Source organism: Lissotriton helveticus, chromosome 3_1, assembly GCF_964261635.1.
Source record: "Lissotriton helveticus chromosome 3_1, aLisHel1.1, whole genome shotgun sequence".
Classification (NCBI taxonomy): Eukaryota; Metazoa; Chordata; class Amphibia; order Caudata; family Salamandridae; genus Lissotriton; species Lissotriton helveticus.
The window spans coordinates 759,158,294-759,181,220 of NC_136061.1; the positions used below are offsets into that span (position 1 = coordinate 759,158,294).

A 22,927-nucleotide genomic window follows, 5' to 3' on the forward strand; every position below is an offset into this window, starting at 1 on the left:
AGGACACCTGAGTATTTGCTTGATTGAGTTATTGCATCAATATGTTGCACCTTCTGTTAAGCAACTACTCCCCTGCTGTTTTTTTTAACATGTCAATGGTGAACCGAAAGGGAAAACCTCATCAGACCAAAACATGAAATTACAACATCAATAACAATTGGCACAGAGAAAATGGACATTGATGAGCCAGGCTCACCACACAGATTGTTGAAATAGCAAGTAGAATACAGGTGAGTGGCCGCAGAAAAGGAACAGCAAATGGTATCCAACTAGATCAGAGGTCTTCAAACTGAGGGAGGGGGGCTTCATTGATCCCAGGGGGTGGTGCAAGGCTCAGACCAAGAGAAGTATCATGCTGATAAAAGAGCTTTGTTTCAAGTGGCAAAAATGAGTGTCAGTAAGCCACTCTAAGGGGTCACACTAACCTAAATATATACTGGCTTGGGAGTAGGTATCAAAAGGGAAGGGGCTCAAAATATTCCTTTAACCTCCTCCTTCCACGACTACTGATAATCACACTGTGGGTACTTTTACACTTTACTAGGGTCTGGCTGATCAGAATAGTATGTTTGACAATCGTGTATTTGATTGCATTTTTTAAAAGGATTACCGAACTTACCTGAAATATTTAAATATGAGAGATTTAAACATTGCAAATTTATTAGAATAATTGTTAGAAATTTGTGGGTGGGGGCAATGATTTTTTTAAAAATGTTTATGGAGGGGGCCAGCCTTAAAAATGTGAACATCACTGAACTAGAAAACCAAGGTAAGTGCCACAGAAAGGGTAAAAACAAGGACAGTGGGATATTGACTGGAAACTAATAGAAATAAAGGAACCTAAAAATCTAAGGAACAAATATACAGTATATAAATTAAAAGTACAAACAAACTGCGCACTTAAATAAAGATTTGGTAAAAGCCTCGCTACATACATTACCTGACAACTGATGTAACCCTTACAATTAAACTATTGAAAACGAAATCTGACTGTAAATGTGGACTATAATAGTACGATGGCACCACTGGGCTCTAAATATGTTGAACAGACGTCTGAGGCCTAAAGTTAGGCAATGGACATATCATAAAGTTTGCGTACCGAAGCAGTCTATGCTGAAACCATTTGCAGGTTACTGAACAAGCAGTATCTGAAGTAGACATCCCCAATTGAACAACAGAACTCTAAACAGGTTTTCAATGGTTTAAAATCAAATATCTAGTCCAAAAATGGCAAAAAATGTAAGTATGGCATATGAAATAATTTTCCATTCATTCTTCTGATAAACTCATACCGTTGATCCATGAAGGGAAACTCATTGTCAGAGTTACTACCCAAAAAGCTGAAATATAGTGAGAAGGTTAGTGAAAGTAGATACTCCAGTACACTTGCTGTTCCACATTAAAAACACAATAAGTATCTATGATACGTTGACTCCAATTCTATTCGAGTGCTCTTCCAATAGGAATTACTATCCGTTGAAATTAGCTAAAACCATTAAGTTAAACCCAATGTAAATGAACTTCAGATTTCTACTCACTCTTTCTAAAGCATGTTTGCTTTGCCTACATGATTTGTTAATTACCACTTTCTCTACAGTTATCTGCCATGACATTGTGGGAAAACCTGCTGTTAGTTATTGAAACTTACTTCTCTTTTGCCTTAACAACCACCTTCTTCCAGGTGGATATGACATTCTTCAAAAACACAGACTTAACATGCTGTAGAAAGCTTGCCCTAATATTTGGGCCATCTGTGACATGCTCTTGTGTTGACATGTACTCCCAATCTTCATTTGAACTGCTGTCCGCATTGCTGAATCTCTCACCCTCTAATGACGCATCCTCAACTTTCTTTGCACACAGTCGGGATATGCTCTCTCTTTTCACAAATGGTTTTGCTGACTAGGGCAGTGATCAGTTAAAATAAAAGCTAATCCTGTGACAGTAGCTGTAAAGAAATGAGCAGTTTGTTAAAATTCTTTCATCTGAGTTTACCACAAACTCGCAATCAAGACAATGTCTTTGACCTTATTGACGCACATGAAGAGGTCCTGAAAGCAAAAGCAAAATTATTATTGATTGGTTAGATCACTTAGCTTCCTTTTAAATCCTTACATTTTTCCTAAATTGACCAACAAAAACCAATGAAGTATGTTTTTCCTAAATTGACCTACAAAAACAATAAAGTTAATTAAATGTTCCTTAGAAAACATCCTGTTTGACAGCAGTGTATTGTCTCTGGTGCACAACCTTCTGAAAATACTTCCTCATACAATTGTATATGTGAAATATGAATGACAATCTTAAGGGTAATGTGCAATATATGTGAATACATAAATAAGCATGTACCTCATATGACAGGATACTCTTTATTATTCTTTTTGACAACAGATGAATAGTTGACTATTGAACAGTATTCCCAAACAATCTCAAAAGTAAGCAATTGATGTATATTGAACCCATTCATTCATTGATACTTTTTGTTTCTATACGTTTTGTGTGCAGGATATCTACACGCGCAGTTTGTTTAAAGCATATATAACTGACATTGATGGTGGAAATGCTGTCCTGGTTGCAGTACCTAAACCTATCTTTCACCTCTGCTGCCCGCACCACTTAATGCGGTTGTAAACTCAAATGAAAGACTTAATCTTGGTACCAAAATTTAAATATCAGTGTTCATGCCTCATTTCTCTGAATTGGATCTTACTGGAATGAAGAATTATCTTAAAAATTACCTTCATCATGTGCAAGGTCCACTCTCTTCAATAACTTATTTACCTCTACAACAAGCTGTCAGTTCACCATAAGCAACATTAGAACCCACATGATCCTCCATAAAAGGAGCACAAATTGGCCTGATGTAACACAGATATAGATAAATTAATAACAGCCCCATTTGTTTAGGACTCAGTCTGCAACCTTACCCCTGTAATGTGCTATAAGACACAGGGTAGAAGGTTTAATATCAGCCTCCAGTCTTGTAAACAGTACCCTAGACTTACAGAGAGAATCGTAGAGGCAGGGAGTCCTAGATTTCCAAAGAGATCACAGAGAGGCTGAACTGGAGTCAGTGCAATCGCATATCTCTGACTTTTACTAGGCAAACACTACAAATGGTTACTTGGATGAGAATAAAAGAATCCTATAAAATGTCACCTTATGCTCCTCAGTACTCCTAGAATTAAAATAAATCTGCATGTTAATATCAGACTCATCAACATCTCCCTCATCAAACAAACAACCCACCAAACAACTCACCAGAAAAAACACATCAGATACACTTAACCACATCTGGAACAAGATTCACATATCTTAGACCTGACAGAAACTTGAGGCAGTAGCGACTCATTCATAAGGATGGAAGGGTTAATTCTGCAGGATTACAAAATAATCACTGAAAAGGGGGTAGTAGGTTGGTAGAAATATTATTCGCAAAGGATATTCTATCCACTGAGATACAGATAATTAAATCATTTAAATATTTAGCTGCCATATACATGCTCCTTGTAGCAGTCAACTTTCCAGTAGCATGCTGTGACGAGACCTTTCAAGACGAGATGCTTGAGTTGACAATACAAGTGCAAACACTCGCTCAGACAGTAGTTTTAGCAACAAGGTCCCAGAATACATGCCAAAGAGGTCCAGTCACTGTAGAACAAATGGGAACCTATGTTAAGTCAATGCAAATATCAACATACAATGATGCTGCCCACAAAATGCTGGGCAAAAAACACTGAGCTTTGGATAACCTCTCAAGGCTGGTGGGAGAGCATTCCAACCCGTCGAACTTTGATGAAATGTCTGGAAACCGAGGTAGTCATTCATATGCTGAAACCCACAGATACAGTGATAATTATTACCTGATGGGTGAGTTGTTATGATAAATTGCCACTTCCCAATAACAGGTTCTCCTTGATACACACCACGTGTCACCCTTCAGGTAAAATACCTATACTATTAATGTTGGATATCAGACTTGTACTTGTTAAAAGTGCATTGCTGATTTAGTAGTCACCTTCGACCGGTTACTACTTTGTCCAAAATAACCTCCTCCAGCAAATTTACTCTAAGTGTACACATAAAATCTTTATTGACTGCATGATTTGGTTTTGTAAAATGTCCAAAAAGAAGCTTGTTTGCAGCTTTAAAACATTGAAATTAGTAAATGAAAATATTTTTTACCAGGACATAATTCTAGCGACAACTCAGTTAAATTACAAAACAAAAATTAGATGCTTTAAAGTGTTGTTGTTAGTAAGGTTTAGGACCTTCCCGTTCATTCGCCTCCCAGTTTGGTTGCTGCTGCAATCTTGCATGAGAAATTAAATTAACAATTTAGGAGATTAAGATGTATTCTCTCTCATTTCTGTGGTAAATAATTGTGTATGTAATTGCCTCAATGGATAAGCCACCTTAAGAAGGCTTTAGAGGTGGCAATACTTGATGGCGTTCACTTTATTTAGTAATTGGGCTAAGAAGCAGACAGTCTTTCTTATGACTTCTTGATGGTGAAAGAGGTCTCACCCGATTCCATAAATTAATTGCTTTATTATTGACCCCTGACTTTGATGAAGGTAGCTGAGAAGGAAAAGCTTACTTAGCACACTGGTATGACGTAGAATAAAGGTTCATTTATACAGGGAGCTGAAGAGTGTTCAACTAGTAGATCAAATGCAGTAATCTTATCTGCAAGTTTCATCACCTATTCATTGAGAATTAGATCTGCCTGCCTTGATGGAATGTTTGCATTTTGTTTAATCATGGAACAGGCTTTGGTCTTTAAAATGTTGTTTGCTTGCATCCGCTGAGGAGCTCAGCACTAATACTGAAGATTTCTCTTAAATTGTTGGATGGATCATGCCATGTCTCATTACAGTTACTGAGAGGTGCATATGCCAATAGTATTGCTGCAAAAACATAGTGCCCGTCATTCTTTCAATGTGGGGCCCCGGGCAGGCTATGGAGATATTGAAAGATACATATAAGTTTTTTTTCAAGGGAAACCTTTTGCTGTTTCCTCACAAGTGTTAAATTTGGTGGTGGAAAATATGCTACTGGCTTTCAGAAAATTACTTGCATAGATACAATACAAGTGAATGTTTTTCAAAGGGTTAAACTATGAGGTACATTATGATAAATATTGTATACTTTTGACAAGGTGAGGCCTTTTTGAACAGTCACAGGAAGGATTCTGAGAAGATCTGAGGAAGCAGTCATTTTGTGGCTGTGATTTGAGTGTCTCTGATTATCCTTTATAAATATTGCAGTTGATGAGCTTATTACCAGTTTATTCTGTGACCAAACAGGTAGGTTAAATGATCATTTACACTGTGGAAAAACATTCTCTCTTGGCTCATCTATCAAATGCTTCTTTAATGCATGGTTCTAATAGTTTAATTTGTCTTATTCCTATTCAGTTGATAGCTCAAACTGGCCTCTGGTTCTGAAACCAGGTGCTTTTTTTCCTTTGAATTCTGAAATCTTAAAAATAGATGCTGGGCAGGAGTAACCTGCATAGTAAATAATGTATGATGCTGAAGCAGAAGTTGACTGCATAGGAAATTACTGTTTGCAGGTAATGGCACTGTTACATTTTGTTTTGCATTTAGAGTGCTATTTTTGACACAATAGAACACGTTGTCATAATTCACATATAGAATTTTAATTCTTGCAATGCAAACAATTTTATAGGAGTAGCATTTAAGGTTTTAGTGCAGGGTTTATTTTATGATCACAGGAGCATAAATGCAAATTGTTGGTACAGCCTTTTTTGTTAAATATTAAACTTTGAAAAAATTACCAACCAGTAACAATGCATTTGCTCAGTTTTAAATTTAAAATTATGCTTTTACATATTGCATTCACTTTTCCATCAAGTGGATGGCTTTGTTGGAGGTTCCTTATTAAAAGGCCAATGTTGTAACTGCACCAGACTGTATTTACCTGCACTTTAATAGTCACAGAACAGTAGGCTGGCTTGACATTGGTGTTCATGGCTTCTGTGGGCAAATCTGAGTTATTTAAAGTTAGCACATCACACTGATGTGGATGTGTGCCACATGACAAGCATTTTTTATGAAAAGCCTTCTCACTTACTTTAACATTCAAGCAAGACAGATTGGCATTGCCAATGATTGTTTATAGTAGTCTATCAAGTTTGATGTTGTATTTTTCAGCTTTCTTCTGCAGGTTTTGTATTGATCAATAGGTGGCCCTCTAAGGCAGTAAACTGGTGTTTAAACTTGGCTCTGCTTGCAATGCTGTGTTCAGAACAGGAAGATTGGCAAATCAATTGACTGCAAAACCAAAAAGCTCCTGTGGGACATGAACATCAATTCACCAAAAGACCTGGAGTGGCGGAAGTGACATCACACGCTATTGGACCAATATGTTCACTCACACACATGCTTACTCATACACACACATATACACCATCTCTCACATAAACACACTCTAACCTGCAGCCAACCTACAATTAGAAACATTTTTACTTACCTCTGCTGCCAGAGGGTCATATTCCAGCTAACTGTACTCCATTTATTAAACTAATAGGTAATAATATCTTAATATTCCCTATTTGTGTAATAAAATTGACAAAAGAAGGAGATTGGAGCCCCAATCGATGTCCATAAGGACGAGCTGCTCCTCTGTTGCAGGCACTGATTTTGCTACGGCTACCTCTTAGGCCAGGATTTGCAAATGCAGTGGCAGGGGGTTGCAAGGAGCAAGCCAGATTTCACAGTTGCTCCCCTAAATGATGTCCATGCTGTGGGTGGATCAAACAGAAGGGGAGGATAGCAAAATATAGCAAGACAACTGAGATTTGCACGAAAACCATCCTAATGATGAGCACGGGTTGGCACTGTTGAGTATGATACACAATACTGTCTACCGATAAACAACTAGCTCTGTCTGTAACAAGACCGCAAACAGGTGCTCCCTTTTGATGAGAATAACTTGTGTTTTAGGAAACTGAAAAGATGTCTAGAGCTCTGAAGTGATTACAGAATTGATAATCCAGGCTTTGTACTACTAGTATTTAGTAAACTGGTAAAAAGTAGCAGAGGCATTTATGTTGATTTTCTTGTCTTGTTCTTTGTGTACAGGCCAAAATTCTGAGACCGGCTTTGCTGCCTGGTGAAGAATTGGTATGTGAAGCATTACGTGTGCTGCTGGATCCTGATGGGAGGGAAGAAGCGATGGGTGGAACACTCGGTGGCCCACCCCTTCTTCCTGCTGAAGGAGCACTTTTCCTTACTACATATAGAATTATATTTAAAGGAGCCCCTCATGATCAACTTGGTATGACTTTTTATTGACTTTTTATTAATAACTATGTGATCGTTTCCAAATAACATATATGTTTAATTCATAAATTAGGATCTTATCATGAAGTCATTATTTTCAATCTAGACTCCATCACCTTTGGAATACACCATCTCTTGAACTGCAAATTGAATCCGATTATTTAGAGCTCAACAGTTGTATTATAACCAATCTTATAACATAGTGAAACATTTCTTTTTATGTGCAGCAGTTGCTGAGAGCTAAGAATCTGTAAACACTTTGAAAAAAACAAAGAATTGAATGTAAATGTGGGCTCCTCAAAACAAAACTGCAATTCCAATAGGATTCTCACTTCTCGCACTTTATTCTATTGTAGTTGATAGACATTGTATGTTGTGTTTGTGTGGCTTTAGGAAACAGATACCTCCTAAAATTAGTTTTTTGTAAATTATAATTGATAAAATGTTGTATATAGCAGGAATCAAGACCTATGAAGGGACAGAATAATGTCTCCTGCAGTTTATAAGTAGGGGAATGTTATTGTGTCCCACCTACAGCGAACAGTGTGGAACACTGCATGTATTCTTTCCTCTAAATGTATTTATTATAATTTCCCAGAATTTGCTTTAGTTTCTTCTAAGGAAATCAACAAAAATCCTTTCCAAACAATACAGATTTTAGCAATTTTTAAAAGACATCTTTTTATGTAGCATGCCTGTGCTTCTCTTATCTAATGGTGTGAAAAGAAAAGTCTGTTTCTTTCCTTTTAAGCACCCTCATTCTATGCTAGTTTTTGGTTCAATGAATCCATCTCTGTGTCCATACTATACTGAATAATAATAATAATAATAATAATAATCCACATTTGTAAAGCGCACAATCACCCGTAAGGGTCTCTAGGCGCTGGGGGCCGTCGGGAAGATTAAGCGAGCTATTGCCCAGAGTCACATGGTGCTGGGCTAACCTGCCGCCGGGGATCGAACCCTGATCCCCAGATTCCAGTGTCAGTCGCCCTGGCCGCGACGCCACACCTTTCCCTTGAATGATTACCATATTGAACTGTGATCATAGTGTGGGGTTGTGCAGTTTGGTAAATCACTCTCTTAACTTACTGTCGTTCGATTCTGGTGGTGCTTTTTTTGACATATGGTTTATGGCCTGTTAGAGTAGTGCCTCGCCTTCCCCTCACAGTTCTGTTCTTATAAATGTGCTAATAGTTCTGTGCCAGGCATCCATTTCCTTCAACAAACAATACCACACTGTAGTATAACAGAAAATAAGACTTTTGATCAAATAGGCTTGTTCTTTTTCCAGTTCTGAGTGGGTATGACCTAGCAGTTCGGACTTTAGTGTCTGGTGCCAATCCAAAATATAGACTATGGTTGATTGATCACAACACTCCTTCATTCCTCCTTCCAAACTTGAAAACAAGCATTACTGGCCATTACATATTAACACATGAATAAAACCATGAGTCAGTTGTGTGTTTTGGAATGATTTGACCTCATTTATTAGGCAACAGGTATGGCTAAATGAAACCAGAAATAAGATGATAGTAAATTAAAGCTGGAAGGTGCACGCGATAGGGGTAGAGCTTTCTAAGATCCTACTCTTCAGAAGTTTACTGTGTCAATAGAGGTCTCATAGGCCCTGTAGATTTAAACCGAGAGGCTTCAGTGAATGTGACAGGGTTACTTATTTTACTTCCTCTATCTAGGTTGTGGTGGAAATGAAATATATACTAACCCTATCTCTTAGTTGGAAAAATATAATAATTTACCCTCCTTCCACCTTAATGGCTGAAAAACAGACCTCCCTGGCTTCTCGTTAATAGATTTTACCTTGAATTTGGGCAAGGGTGGTGGCAGATGAGGAACGGCAACCTGGCTCAGTATTTAATAAAGTATTTTCTGTGTGACCCATAACTTTTTGTCTTTGTCTTAATTTAGTAGACTGGGGGTCCGTTTTAGTGGCTTTTGAAAGACCTCTTCATCAAACAGGATATAGGTATTTAGAGACCGCTGGATCAGCAAAGCTGACGGCTCAACAACTCTGGCAGGTAGAAATGTAGGTCTGACTCAATTTTTAATATGTTTGAAAAATTCCAAAAGCCAAGGAAGGAACTTGCACCAATGTTGTATTGTAACTCCGTTACTAAATTGTCTCTGGAACCAATTACCAGACGTACCCACGGCCCATTCTCCTGCCTCTCCTGTAAGTTCAACTGCTTCAGAACCCTCACCAAACACACTTCCTCCACTCTCAGCTCCGAACCCAACAACTTGAAATGCATCCTACTGAACACCCGCTCGGTCCACAGACACGCAACCGAACTCTGGGACCTAATCGACACTGTGTCACCTGACATCGCCTTCCTCACTGAAACTTGGATGAACGCATCTTCTACCCCCGACATCGCCATAGCCATACCGGACACTTACAAGATCATTCGAAAAGACCGCACCATTAAAAAAACTGGAGGAGGCATCGCCATCGTCCATAGAAACACCATCAAAATTACAACCAGCTCTGACGACAATCTTGCAACCGCCGAACATCTCCACTTTCAGATCCACACCGACCCCAGGACCACCCTCAGAGGAACCCTCATCTACAGGCCCCCAGGCACCCGATCTCAATTCAGCGACGACATCACAGACTTCGTCAGCCCGCACGCTCTCGCCTCCGAGAACTACATTCTTCTAGGAGACCTCAACTACCACCTTGACAACATTCTCGACAACAACACCACCACCCTCCTGGACAACATGTCCAATCTCGGACTCAAACAACTTGTCGACACCCCCACTCACACAGCCGGACACACGCTCGACCCTATCTTCACCTCCAGCAAGCACATCTCCTTCGATCACACTACAGCTCTCCACTGGACGGATCACAGCTGTGTTCACTTCAGCTACAAAACAACCCTGACCCACAACCGTCCACAACCCATTCCCCGAAGAAATTGGAACAAAATCACCACCGACCAACTCCTCGCATCCCTCAGCCAAAACACTCCCACCCTAACAACGGACCCAGACCAAGCGGCCACAAACCTCAGGCAATGGATTACACACAGTGCGGACGAACTAGCACCCCTGAAAAAACACCAGTTGAAATCATTCAGCAAAAAAGCTCCCTGGTTCAATGATGACCTTAAATGTAAATGTATTGCGACTTATATAGCGCACGTATCCAAGAAATCCAAGAAATCTTGGAATCCAAGAAAACTTGCCGCTCCCTGGAGAAGAATTGGAGAAAAGAACCAACCTCAGACAACATGACCTCCCTCAAGACAGCCACCCGCAAACACCACCAACTGATTCGTTCCGCCAAGAAATCAGCATTTAAGGACCGTCTCGACAACAACTCTCATAACAGCAAGGAACTCTTCAATATCGTCAAAGAATTCACCAACCCTCCCGCAGCATCCAACGACATCACTAACTCCCAAGACCTCTGCAATGCGCTATCCTCCTTCTTCTACAACAAAATTGCCGACATCCACAACAGCTTCAAGAACTCTCCCAATGACCAACTCACCCCACCCCCTTCTGATCCCACCCCTCCAACTAACTACCTCAATTCCTGGAACCCAATCACCATTGAAGATACCATTCGCCTCATGAACTCAATCCACTCTGGCTCACCTTCTGACCCCTGCCCCCACTACATCTTCAACAAAGCTGACTCCATCATCGCTCCCCAACTCCGCGATGTCATCAACTGCTCCTTCAACTCAGCCACCTTTCCAGAAGTATGGAAACACGCCGAACTCAGCGCCCTTCTGAAAAAACCAACAGCAGACCCCTCAGAACTGAAAAACTACCGACCCATCTCCCTCCTCCCTTTCCCGGCCTTGAATCCAACAACTCCCTTGATCCCTCACAGAACGGCTTTCGAGCCAAACACAGCACCGAGATCGCCCTCATTGCGGCGACCGACGACATCCGAGCACTCCTGGACAACGGTGAAACAGTGGCCCTCATTCTCCTCGACCTCTCCGCCGCCTTCGACACTGTCTGTCACAGCACCCTCATACAACGCCTCAACAACATCGGCATACAAGGAAAAGCCTTGGACTGGATCATCTTGTTCCTAGCCGGGAGAACACAGAGAGTCCGACTTCCCCCTTTCTACTCAGAGCCCACCGAAGTCATCTGCGGCGTACCTCAAGGCTCCTCACTCAGTCCCACCCTCTTCAACGTCTACATGAGTCCCCTCGCCCACATCGCACGTCGACACAACCTCAACATCATCTCCTACGCCGACGACACCCAGCTGATACTTTCCCTCACCAAAGACCCCAACACCGCCAAGGACAACCTTCACGAAGGTATGAAAGAAGTAGCCGAATGGATGAAACAGAGCCGCCTAAAACTCAACTCAGACAAAACTGAGGTGCTCATCCTTGGATCCTCCCCCTCAGCGTGGGACGACTCTTGGTGGCCTTCCGCTTTGGGATCAGCGCCCACACCCACTGACCATGCACGTAACCTTGGCTTCATTCTAGACTCCTCTCTCTCAATGTCCAGACAAGTCAACGCCGTATCGTCCTCCTGCTTCAACGTCCTTCGCATTCTCAAAAAGATCTTCCGCTGGATCCCCCTCGAAACAAGAAAGACTGTCACCCATGCACTGGTCACGAGTCGACTGGACTATGGCAACACTCTCTACGCCGGAATTACAACAAAATTGCAGAAAAAGCTCCAGCGCATCCAAAACGCATCAGCGAGACTCATATTAGACATCCCGCGCCAAGAGCACATCACCGGTCACTTAAAAAACCTCCACTGGCTTCCCGTCAACAAAAGAATTACTTTCCGCCTTCTTACCCACGCACACAAGGCCCTTTATAATCTAGGACCAGAATGCCTCAACTCCCGACTGTCCTTCTACTATCCCTCCCGCCAACTAAGATCATCCAGTCAAGCCCTCGCCGCAGTCCCGCGCACCCGAAAAACCACCATGGGCGGCAGATCCTTCTCCTTCCTGGCTGCCAAGACCTGGAACTCACTCCCCACCCACCTCCGCCTTACTCAGAATCACATCTCCTTCAGAAAAGAATTGAAAACTTGGCTATTCGATAAACAATGAACCCCTCCCTCTAGCGCCTTGAGACCCTCTGGGTGAGTAGTGCGCTTTATAAATGCTTGAACTTGAACTATTACAATTATGGTAAAGAAAATAGTAAATTAATGTCAACTATGTTAATTTTTAGGTCTCTCCTAGGCAGCGAGCATGCGCTGCTCTAGAAGAGGGCCTTTAGCAATCAGTCTCCACTTTGCAAGCACTCGTGCTTGTGGCCGCATCCCCCTTGCGGGATCGTGCAGCGGTGTGCTGTTTGTAATTAACGTGGCCGCCCGCTGCTCGCTCCCGCAAGGTGGATGCCGCCACAAGCACGAGTGCGAGTGCTGGAAAAGTGAAATCACTGATCTTCCCTCACCTCCCGTGAGATGTAGCCTTGTACGATGTAGCCTTGTACCTAGTTTGTTGACATTTAGATTTCTAAATGTTGTAACACAAGCTTCCGCACGTGATCATCATGCATGATTAATCAATTAATGGCATGCGATTATCATGCGTGATTAATCAATTAATCTCCCCATGGTCCCCCTGTTTACTAAAAACGGTGTGCTAAGAAACATTCACATGTGCTATAAGAAGGGACAACCCCATTAAATCTGTTTCATGTTCTGTCTACTCGCCGTTTTTTGTTTCTAATATTCGGCCTCTTCCTGCTCTCCCATGTGCCCCTTTGTGATCCTCCTCTCCTTCCGCATTCTACCAGCACCCTCCTACTCAATAGTCGTCCACCACCATGACCATGTCCACCACCACGTCCACCACTACCATCACGTCCACCACCACCACGTCAACCACCACCACGTCAACCACCACCACGTCAACCACCACCACATCCACCACCACGTCCACTACCATGTCCACCACCACGTCGTCCACCACCACGTCGTCCACCACCACCACGTCGTCCACCACCACCACGTCGTCCACCACCACCACGTCGTCCACCAGCACGTCGTCCACCACCACCACGTCGTCCACCACCACGTCGTCCACCACCATGTCAACCACCACCACGTCAACCACCACCACGTCAACCACCACCACGTCCACCACCACGTCCACCACCACGTCCACCACCACCACGTCGTCCACCACCACGTCGTCCACCAGCACGTCGTCCACCACCACGTCGTCCACCAGCACGTCGTCCACCACCACGTCGTCCACCACCACGTCGTCCACCACGTCGTCCACCACCACGTCGTCCACCACCACGTCGTCCACCACCACGTCCACCACCACCACGTCCACCACCACGTCCACCACCTCCACCACTTCCACCACCACCACCACTTCATCACCACCACGTCCACCACCATGTCCACGACCACCACGTCCACCACCACCACGTCCACAGCCACCACCATGTCCACAACCACCACCATGTCCACAACCACCACCATGTCCACAACCACCTCCACGTACACAACCACCACTGCCACCATGTACACAACCACCACTGCCACCACGTACACAACCACCACTGCCACCACGTCCACTACCGCCACCACATACACCACCACATCCACCACCACCACCGCCACTACATACACCACCATGTCCACCACCACCGCCACCACCACGACCACGTCCACCACCACGACCATGTTCACGACCGCCACCACCACCACGTCCACCACATCCACCACTTTCACCACGTCCACCACCACCAACACCACGTCCACCACCAACACCACGTCCACAACCACCACCATGTCCACAACCACCACCACGTCCACAACCACCTCCACGTACTCAACCACCACTGCCACCACGTACACAACCACCACCGCCACCACATACACCACCACGTCCACCACCACCACGTCCACCATTCCACCACCACGTCCACCACCTCCACCACGTCCACCACCACATGCACCACCACCCGTGGCGGATAAAGTGACACTGGAGGGCAGGGGCGATAGGAGTGTTAACCCCGGCTGTACATGGGACATTTAAGGATGCATTGAGTGCGAGAAGATGGGAATAGGGGCTAGAAGTATTACACCAGACCCAAGATACATTTTGAAGAGGCGCAATATCACAGGGGCTCCTGTAAAAGCACTTGCAGCATCTCTACCTCACAGGTGGCATACCTGCACGAGACACTCACTCAAAACATGCATAGGCATAGCCAATAGGTCTCGCCTTTGGGACCTTATGAGTGTTTAGCCATGCAATACCTGATGATGTTGCACCAAAGATATTGTGCCGGATAACTAAACACTTATAAGGTCCCAAAGGCGAGACCTATTGGCAATGCCAATGCTTGTTAATATTCTCATGATTGTATTTTTTTCATTTGTAAGCGGTTAAATAATCTTCACTTGCAGCTACAAACTGCGTGCTCCTAAGCTTTAGGTCATAGCAAGCTAGATGGAACTTCTCCTCAGGATCCTCTTTAATGTTTCTTAGTGAATGAAGGAAGTTTTAAATGGCAGGTACAAAGCTGCAGAGTCCCCTCTCCTTCAGCAGATGAACATATAGGCACTAAAAATGAATAGGACTTCCATCTTGGGACCATTTGCAAGTTCATGCTGGCGTCATTGTAGTACACTCGCAATAGAGGACAATGAAGGGTGTATACTAATTTAACCATCTTTGGTTTGATCTGAAGAGGGACAAGAAGTACCTTTCTTTGTAAATTTCGCTTGGTAGGTACTAATCTGAATTCTTAAGTAGCGGAGTTTTGCTGCTATTATGTTTTCTAGTACAAATGTGATCTCTACAGTTTTGTGTTTGTTTCTTTTCAACTTGATTTCATGCTTGTCACTTTGTCTTTCAGTTTGCATTTTTGCTTTTTCACACTTCTCCAAAGTGTCTGGTCTTCTTTTTTTTTTTTGATAACCAATGCTATTATATTTAGGTTGCAACAAAGATAACAGCTCCATTCAGGAGAACAGTGTAAGAGACAAGGCAAGGGCGAAAACACATCACAGTGGCATATAGAAACAGACATAAATAAGGAAGATATCAGCATACCCACTCCAGTCCCGGACAGCACATCAATCCCTAGTGTCTGGTCTTAAGATAAATTCCTGCTCTACAGGTGTCAGCTTGAGCTCCCTGTTCTGTTGGCTTGTGCTGTTTTGTGTGTTTGTTGTTTGAGCTAAGAAGGTTCTGAAGAATTTCAGTGTGTTATGTTATAAGTGAGGTTGGAGCAGGACATCTCTTCCCTTCTCGAAGTACAAACTTACCTTAAGTCTAGATTCTTGTTGTGTTTTTCTGTGATGTAACACAACAGTCTTTGATATCTTTAGATCTGTAAGAGGCATGTATGTTTAGTCCATATCCAATAAGTTTATGTCTTCTCTTGGGGTGCAGTTTAGACAAATTCAACCGTTTTCTTCAAATGAGCAATTCTTGTCAGTGTATTGCTGTGACATAACACAATAAGTGTGGCGATGATTTGATGGATTGAGGAGCGAAGGGAGGAATCCACATGTGTAGTAGAAGAGCTGGTGAGCTCCTATTTCCTGGTCGGAAGGAGCACACCTCCCTGTAAAATTAGAGAGGTAATTCTCAGCACTGCTTTTAAAAACATAATTGTGAGTCATTGGTGATCGCGTGTGAGCGAGCGGAGAACGCGCACCAACACGAAGAGCACCGAGGGGTGTTACGTCATTCCCCATTCTGCAGAATTGTGAGTCGGGCAACATGACCTTAAGTAGTACCCTTTTTTGAATGAGACCCCTCTGCACAGCAAATCACAGGTAGCGTTGGAAAGGACACACACCTGCAACTTAATTAGTCGAATGTGGGAAGAGACCCTTCAATTAATAGAACAACACGTACATGCACCTGCAATGTGTTACATTTCTTATTCTTGCTTCTTCAATATTTGCTGTATTTCAAATGCTTTGGGCACAAATTTAAGTTTTAAGTAGTTGTTTAACATAATAAATATTAAGACTGGGGTGAGATTCCCAAGTCTTACTTGGGCAAATAAAACCAGAAAAAAAGCTGTAGGAAAGGGACTTTTCTGGTGTACGGGGGGAATGTTATGTTATTGAGATTTTTATAGCGCAACAGCTGCCCCAGCAAAGGGGCGTCCCGGCACTTTAGCTGGCAACAGAAAATACCATGTATACTGAGAGACTGTTGTGGGGTATATGTATTCACCTATTTGTGCTAGGAGTATTCATAAACTGAAATCTTTGTATGCAGTAGTTCTGATGATCATTTAAGCACTGTTACTCTGGTTGAGTTCATTTTCACAACATTGAGGACATTTCAAGTTTAGGAACTTACTAGCTCAGCTGTTACAATTATATATATATAGAGCAGCAAACCAAAATAAACAGCACTTCCCCTTTGTCTCATAAGCAGTAAATTCGAAAAATTATGTGCACAAACTGTAGGAAGCTGTCTCTCTATAGTGAACTAAAAAGAAGTACACTGTGCAGAGAGTCCAGTGGAGCCTCAGTTGGTTACAGAGGCTAAAGTAGGTAATACTTACGCTCTCTTTTCTGATAGAGTTGATGAGCAGTTAGGCTTATCAGAGGGTAGTGCTAAGCACTTCTTATACTCATAGAGGCAATAAATGAGACGCACTCGAAGAAGGAATCCGCAACCAAATTAGAAAAAATAATACTTATTTTATATATATTTCAAACTCAAGAACTTCTTTCAAAGGTACGTACAGTTTTTGATGAAAAAGGAAATTAAACCTTTAAACCTATGTGCTTTTACGCACAATGCAATCCTTTAGGAGGAAAAGTAAATGATGCATAAAGTGTGCCTCTTTGGTGATCAAACCGATTCAGCACTGGAGAGATTCAAAATATCGAGGGCCACGGCAAGTTCACTGGAACTTTAGCATCCACTATCCACCAAGGACTTTCGTTCAGTACTTTTGCCGCTTTCGTGGTATTGTAAGAGGTTCCCCCTTCCCCTCAGGGCAATATCAGCCTCTTTAGTAGCAAACTAACCCTCTTGTTTGCCAGTACAGGGGTTGATCCAGAGGACAGGGCTATGTATCCACCTTCCAACCCTCTTTCTGCTCATCGTCCTCCCACACACCTCAAGGAAAGCAAGCCTTGTTTGTTTCTCAAGCACCACATGGAGCCTTTGGGAGGGCAGGTGTCTTAAGTTTCTGCTGGCCTGGAAAGCCATTACTTCGAACCAATGGGTCCTTCAGATGATAGAAAAGGTGTACACCCTTCCCTTCTTTTGGGTTCTACCCTCCTTCCCACCTCCTCTGTACCAGACAGGCAAATGTGCCCAGGTTGCTACGCACGTTACTTCCTGGTGCTCAAGGAGGAGATCTCAGGAGCCTGAATTTTTTCCTCAAAAAGAAGTTCACGATGCCGACCCTAGCTCAAGTTCAGTGTGTTCCAGCTTGGAGACTGGATGATGTCACTAGACATGCAGGATGCATACTTCCACATCTCTATCCTGCAATCCCATCGGAAGCACTTGCGATTTGTGCTGGGTGCTGTGCACTACCAGTTTTTGGTACTACTGTTTGGGTTGGCATAGGTACCTCCAGCCTGCACTAAGGTGATGGCAGTGGTTGCAGTCCATCTCAAAACGTTGGGTGTGCCGATCTTCCCATAACTGGACGACTGGCTCCTTAAAGCCAACTTGCCAGAGAAGGGTGTTACACCACCTGCGGTCGATGACATCCCCTGGACTTTTCAACCGACAAGTCCAAATCTTACCTGCTGGCCTCCCAACTGCTTCAGTTCATAGGGTCGATATTGGTCACCACCTTGCTCCGGGCGTTTCCTCCTCCACAGAGGATAAGAGACATCCAGGAGATAATGCCATCTTTCCAGTCATGTGCAAGAGTTCAAGTTCTGAGAGTCTTGCGATTCCTAGGTCTGCTAGCTTACTGCATTCTCCTAGTCACACACGTACGTTGGCACCTTAGGACCTTGTGTTGGTGCCTCTGCAGGCAGCGGCTACAGTATGGGGGAGAACTGTCAGACTCCGTCTAGTCAAGTCAGGGACATTTGTATTGCGCACACATCACTCCAGGAGTCTCGTGGTGCATGCAGATGGCTCTGAACGAAAACTGATGACTTAGTTATCAAATAGCCATGTTTTTAACTTCTTGCGAAAGCAACTATGGTGAGAGATGGAGCGGAGGTGTAAGGGCATTTTATTCCAGGATGCCGGGGCAAGAAAGGAAAAAGCTTTGCCCCCTTTTCTAGCCATTTGAATTCTAAGGGGAATATGCAAAGCCTCATTACTGGATCTATGGATCTAAGTACCCTACGTGGATGATAGCAACCATAACTTTCCTGACCAATATCGTGGGCCAACTCCATACATGCTTTTATGAGTCCGACAAAGAATTTTAAAAAGAATCCGTTTTTTCACAGGAAGCCAATGAAAGATTTTTAGACATGGAGCAGAAGAAGATCTATAGAGAAGACCTAAAACAAGCCTAGCAGCTGTGTTCTGCAGGATCTGATGCCTGTTTAGGAGGTTTTCATTTATTGAGAGCAGTAAGGCATTGCCGTAGTCCATCCTATTTATGATCAGCCCCTGGACTAATAGCTTTTGCACCTCAATGGGGATCCATTTGAAGACCCTCCGCAAACTACGCATAACACCAAAACAGGTACCAATTACGTGGTTTAATTTGCTTCTCATGGACAGTTGATTGTCTATGTAAAAACCGACGTTGCGGACCGTTTCCTTGATGGTTGGGCAGGGGCCTAAATTAACTGGCCACCAGTCATGTGCCCAGTGTTCCGTGGCCTTGCCAAAGAGCATAATCTCAGACTTACTGCTGTTTAGCTGAAGGTGGTTAGATCTCATCCACGATCCACATGGAACAGACAATTTTGGAAACGTTGCTTGGTTTCGATAGGGTCCGGGCCTAAGGTGACCAGAATCTGCGTATCTTCTGCGTACGATATGACATTAAACCCGTATGCCCTGATAACCTTAGCCAGGGGGTCATGTACAGATTAAAAACTGTTTGGCTCAAAATAGAGCCCTGTGGCACTCCAGCTTCACAGGTCTTTCACATGAAATGCGGTTTCCCATCTGAACAGTTGTCATACGGTCAGATAAGTAGCTTTTAAACCACTTAATGGCATTTCCTCTGACACCAATCTCCCAGAGCTGATGTTCTAAAATGCTGTGGGAGATGGTGTCAAAGGCGGCGGACAGGTCGAGCAGGACGAGTATGACTGACTTATGTTTGTCTAATGCCAGCCTGATATTGTCGGTAACCTCGACCAGTGCTGTCTCTGTACTGTGCGCCTCCCTGAAACCAGACTGTGAAGAGTCTAAAAGTCAGTGCTTCTCGAGATGGTTGACAAGCTGTTGGTTAACAAGGGATTCCAGCATCTTCCCAAAATAGGGAAGCAAAGAGATGGGAGGATAATTTAGGAGAAGTTTTGGATTGGCCGTTGTTTTTTTTTTTAAATGGGTCTCACTCTGTCTGCCTTTCATATTATAGGGAAGTCCGCCTCTGAGAGTGACCTATTAAAAAAACTGATTAAACTTTCCAACAATACCGTAGCAATAGTGGCGAAGAATTTTGAAGGCACAGGGTCTGTGGGAGAGCCAGATTTTATCTTCCGCATGACAGATGTAACTGACTTGATCTCACATTTACTACATTCCCTCAAGATGTGAGGTGGATCGGAAGACGTACAGGGCATGTCTTCAGAGGAAAACTTGTTATATTGAGATGATAGAGAGTGATGCTTGGCAATAATTTTCTCCTCAAAAAATGTAAGTAGTCAGTCCAGCCTTGAGAGACAGGAATTGACAGCTGGGTACTAGGAGTTGTAAATTCCTTCAAAATTTTATAAAGTTCTCTTGAGGAATTTTCGGCATTATTTATCCGATCTATGAGAAATTATTTTTTTGCCAATTTTATCTCATTCATGTAGTTACAGTGTAGTTTTTTATATTCATCACGGGCGCATGAATTTTTGCTTTTACACCAGTTGCGTTCCGTAGTTCTACACGAGAACTTTGTCAGTGTTAATTGATCTGTAAACCAGGGGGCAGTTTTAGTCTTGAACTTCACATGACTGAGGGGGGCAATTTTGTCAAGTGCAGTCAAAATAGCTTTTTCAAGACTATATGCCGCCTGGCTGATACTGACTTCTAGACTTGTCTGATCAGAACGGAAATGTTTTGAAAAAAGAGGCAAAGTAACTTTGCGCCATGACCTGCGCAATACAAGATTGCTTTCGTGATCATTGTTAATCATGGTTGAGGGAATAGTGAATTTTTTGTTAATAGGGGTCTGTCCACAGTAGTGGGACTGGGGGTTCTACAATAATTGCGGACGAGTTAGTAAAAAGGAGGTCTAGGGTATGCCCGGCACCGTTGAGTGGGTCCTATGACTAACTGGGTGAGACCAAAAGTATTCATATTAGAGATCAGTTTTTCAGTGTCAAAATTAGTAATCATATCTATATGATAATTAGAATCTCCAATTAGGAGAAAATTGTCTGAGGCTAATATAAGCGGTGCAATGGTCTCAAGTAGTTTATCGGAAACATCGCCTTTTGGTCCTGGGGGGCGATAAATTAAGGCCCCTCCTCAGGAACCATTAGAAAGGCCAGCTATCTTAAAAATGATTATTTCTGTGTGGCTATAGGTCAGGCTTTCCAAAACAGTGATATTCAGGTCGTGCGTTGAAGCAATTAATAGACCACCACCTCTAGTCTCCTTCCTATCTGCCCGGGTTACCTTGTATTAGGGGGGAAAGACACGTGTACGTCAGGGAAGGCATGCGCATGCAGCCAAGTTTCTGTAACAAAGTAGATATCTGAAGCTGTTGAATCCAAGAGGCTCCATATCTCCACTGAGTGTTTGGGGGATAGAGCTGGCGTTGAAATAGATGGCTCTGAGTGGTTTGGGATCATTATGCTGTTTAAAGCAGTGAGGTGTAACGTTTTTTTTTTAAATAGGAAGAACAACTGGGCACGAGATATCTGGAATACTGAGTATTTCCATTTTCTGTGCTTCAATGAGTTCTATATTAGGGGTGTTTAAGTCTTTTAATTCCTTGTTTGAGTATTTTAAGAATGCCATGTTATTGCAAATTCACAAAATGCCCTAAGAATAAGATTGCTAAGATACAGAGAGGAGATGCAGGGGTCCTGGCGTCTGGCGGCGGTTCAGGCGCAGACGGGCTTGCCTTTAGCGCGCTGCCGGCGAGCCGCTGTGCGCATCCTCACCCTTCTCCCGTTTCAGTAGGGAGTGGCGAGGAAGAGCTAAGAGCGCTGACTGTTGTTTCCGGTATGCAACCGGAAGCACTGACTGCAGAGAAATGACCCTCTGTTCAAGCGGCACAAGCCGTGACGGACCGGGGTCAGAGGCAGCTGCCTAACCTGTGCAATATGGGCGATAGAGGCTGGTGAGTGCGGCCCAATTTAAAGTTTACTAAAAAATAATGCCCACAAATCTTTTTCCTCAATGGTGTCAGGAACAGACTAAATTACCGTTGCGATGTTTAAAAGTGCAGCAAGGCGCTAGATTTCTTTCCCCAGCACCACAGTGGATGTGACTTGGTGAGGGAACAAGGCATACCTGACAAACTGGATGGTCTTTACTCTACCTCCAGCCATGGCTACGGTTGGGACGAATGCTTCAACCCAGGGGTGGGGAGCTCATCTAGAGAATCTGGAGATCATAGTGCTCTGGGCTCCAGAGGAGCAGGTGCTTCATATCAGCCTGCTATAATTGCAATCGATTCGACTGGCACTCAAAGTCTTCCTCCACTGCATAGTAGGGCGGTCTGTCCAGATCTTGATGGACAACATGACTGGGATGTGGTATGTGAACAAGCGGGGGAGTAGGGTCCAACTTCCTTTGTCTGGAGGCTCTGGAATGTGGTCTTGGGCACACCGCAAAGGGATCTGCCTGACCTCCAATCACCTAGCGAGGTCTCAGTATGTCCGAGACGGAGGCCTGAAACTGTGTTATCTTGCAGATCACGAGTGGTGTCTTCTACCGGAGATGGTCCCAGACATCTTCACCTACTGGGGCACTCCTCAGGTGGGCTTATTCACCTCTTGGAAAATACTTAGTGCCTGCAATTCTGCCCCCCCAGTATCCATTGAGTGGAGCCTTGGGCGCATTTCAGTTGAGGTGAAACTTTCAACTGCATTATGTTTGCCACAATTCTCTTGTTGTCTTGCTTTCTCTTCATAACACATGAGCAAGACTTCAAAACACCAGGACACAACGTGAATACTCTTCAAAATAGGATTCCACTTCCCTTTAGAATATAAAGGTACAACATAAAGAGAGCTCAACACTCATTTGCCAAGTAAAGAGGAATATTTATTACAATAAGTTCCCATATATCAAATAGCAATAATACACATGTAAAATAAAGGCATATAGTAAATATAGATAAACAAGAATAAATGCATAGAAAGATAAATGCCTGTACACACGAATAGGGTAATTAAAACTTGGAATACACTGGTTGTGTCTTGCATCATCCTGCCAGCACGATTGGGGAACCCAGTGGCAGTCTTGACGGGAGCTCTCAACCGGGAAAAGGTCTCTTGGTGGTGTGTCCACCTCTAATGAGAATTCCTGACAAAACGCC

The 22,927-nt window shown here is 43.3% G+C and overlaps 1 protein-coding gene across 5 annotated transcripts in view; it reads left to right on the forward strand.

The window, feature by feature from the left end:
* Nucleotides 1-22,927, forward strand: part of SBF2 (SET binding factor 2) — a 2,295,537-nt gene that overhangs the window by 1,672,711 nt on the left and 599,899 nt on the right. For all 5 annotated transcript variants that reach the window (XM_078680952.1, XM_078680953.1, XM_078680956.1 and 2 more), the window contains one exon: nt 7,110-7,305. In XM_078680952.1, the coding sequence (XP_078537078.1) occupies nt 7,110-7,305 (196 nt within the window). The remainder of the gene's footprint in view (nt 1-7,109; nt 7,306-22,927) is intronic.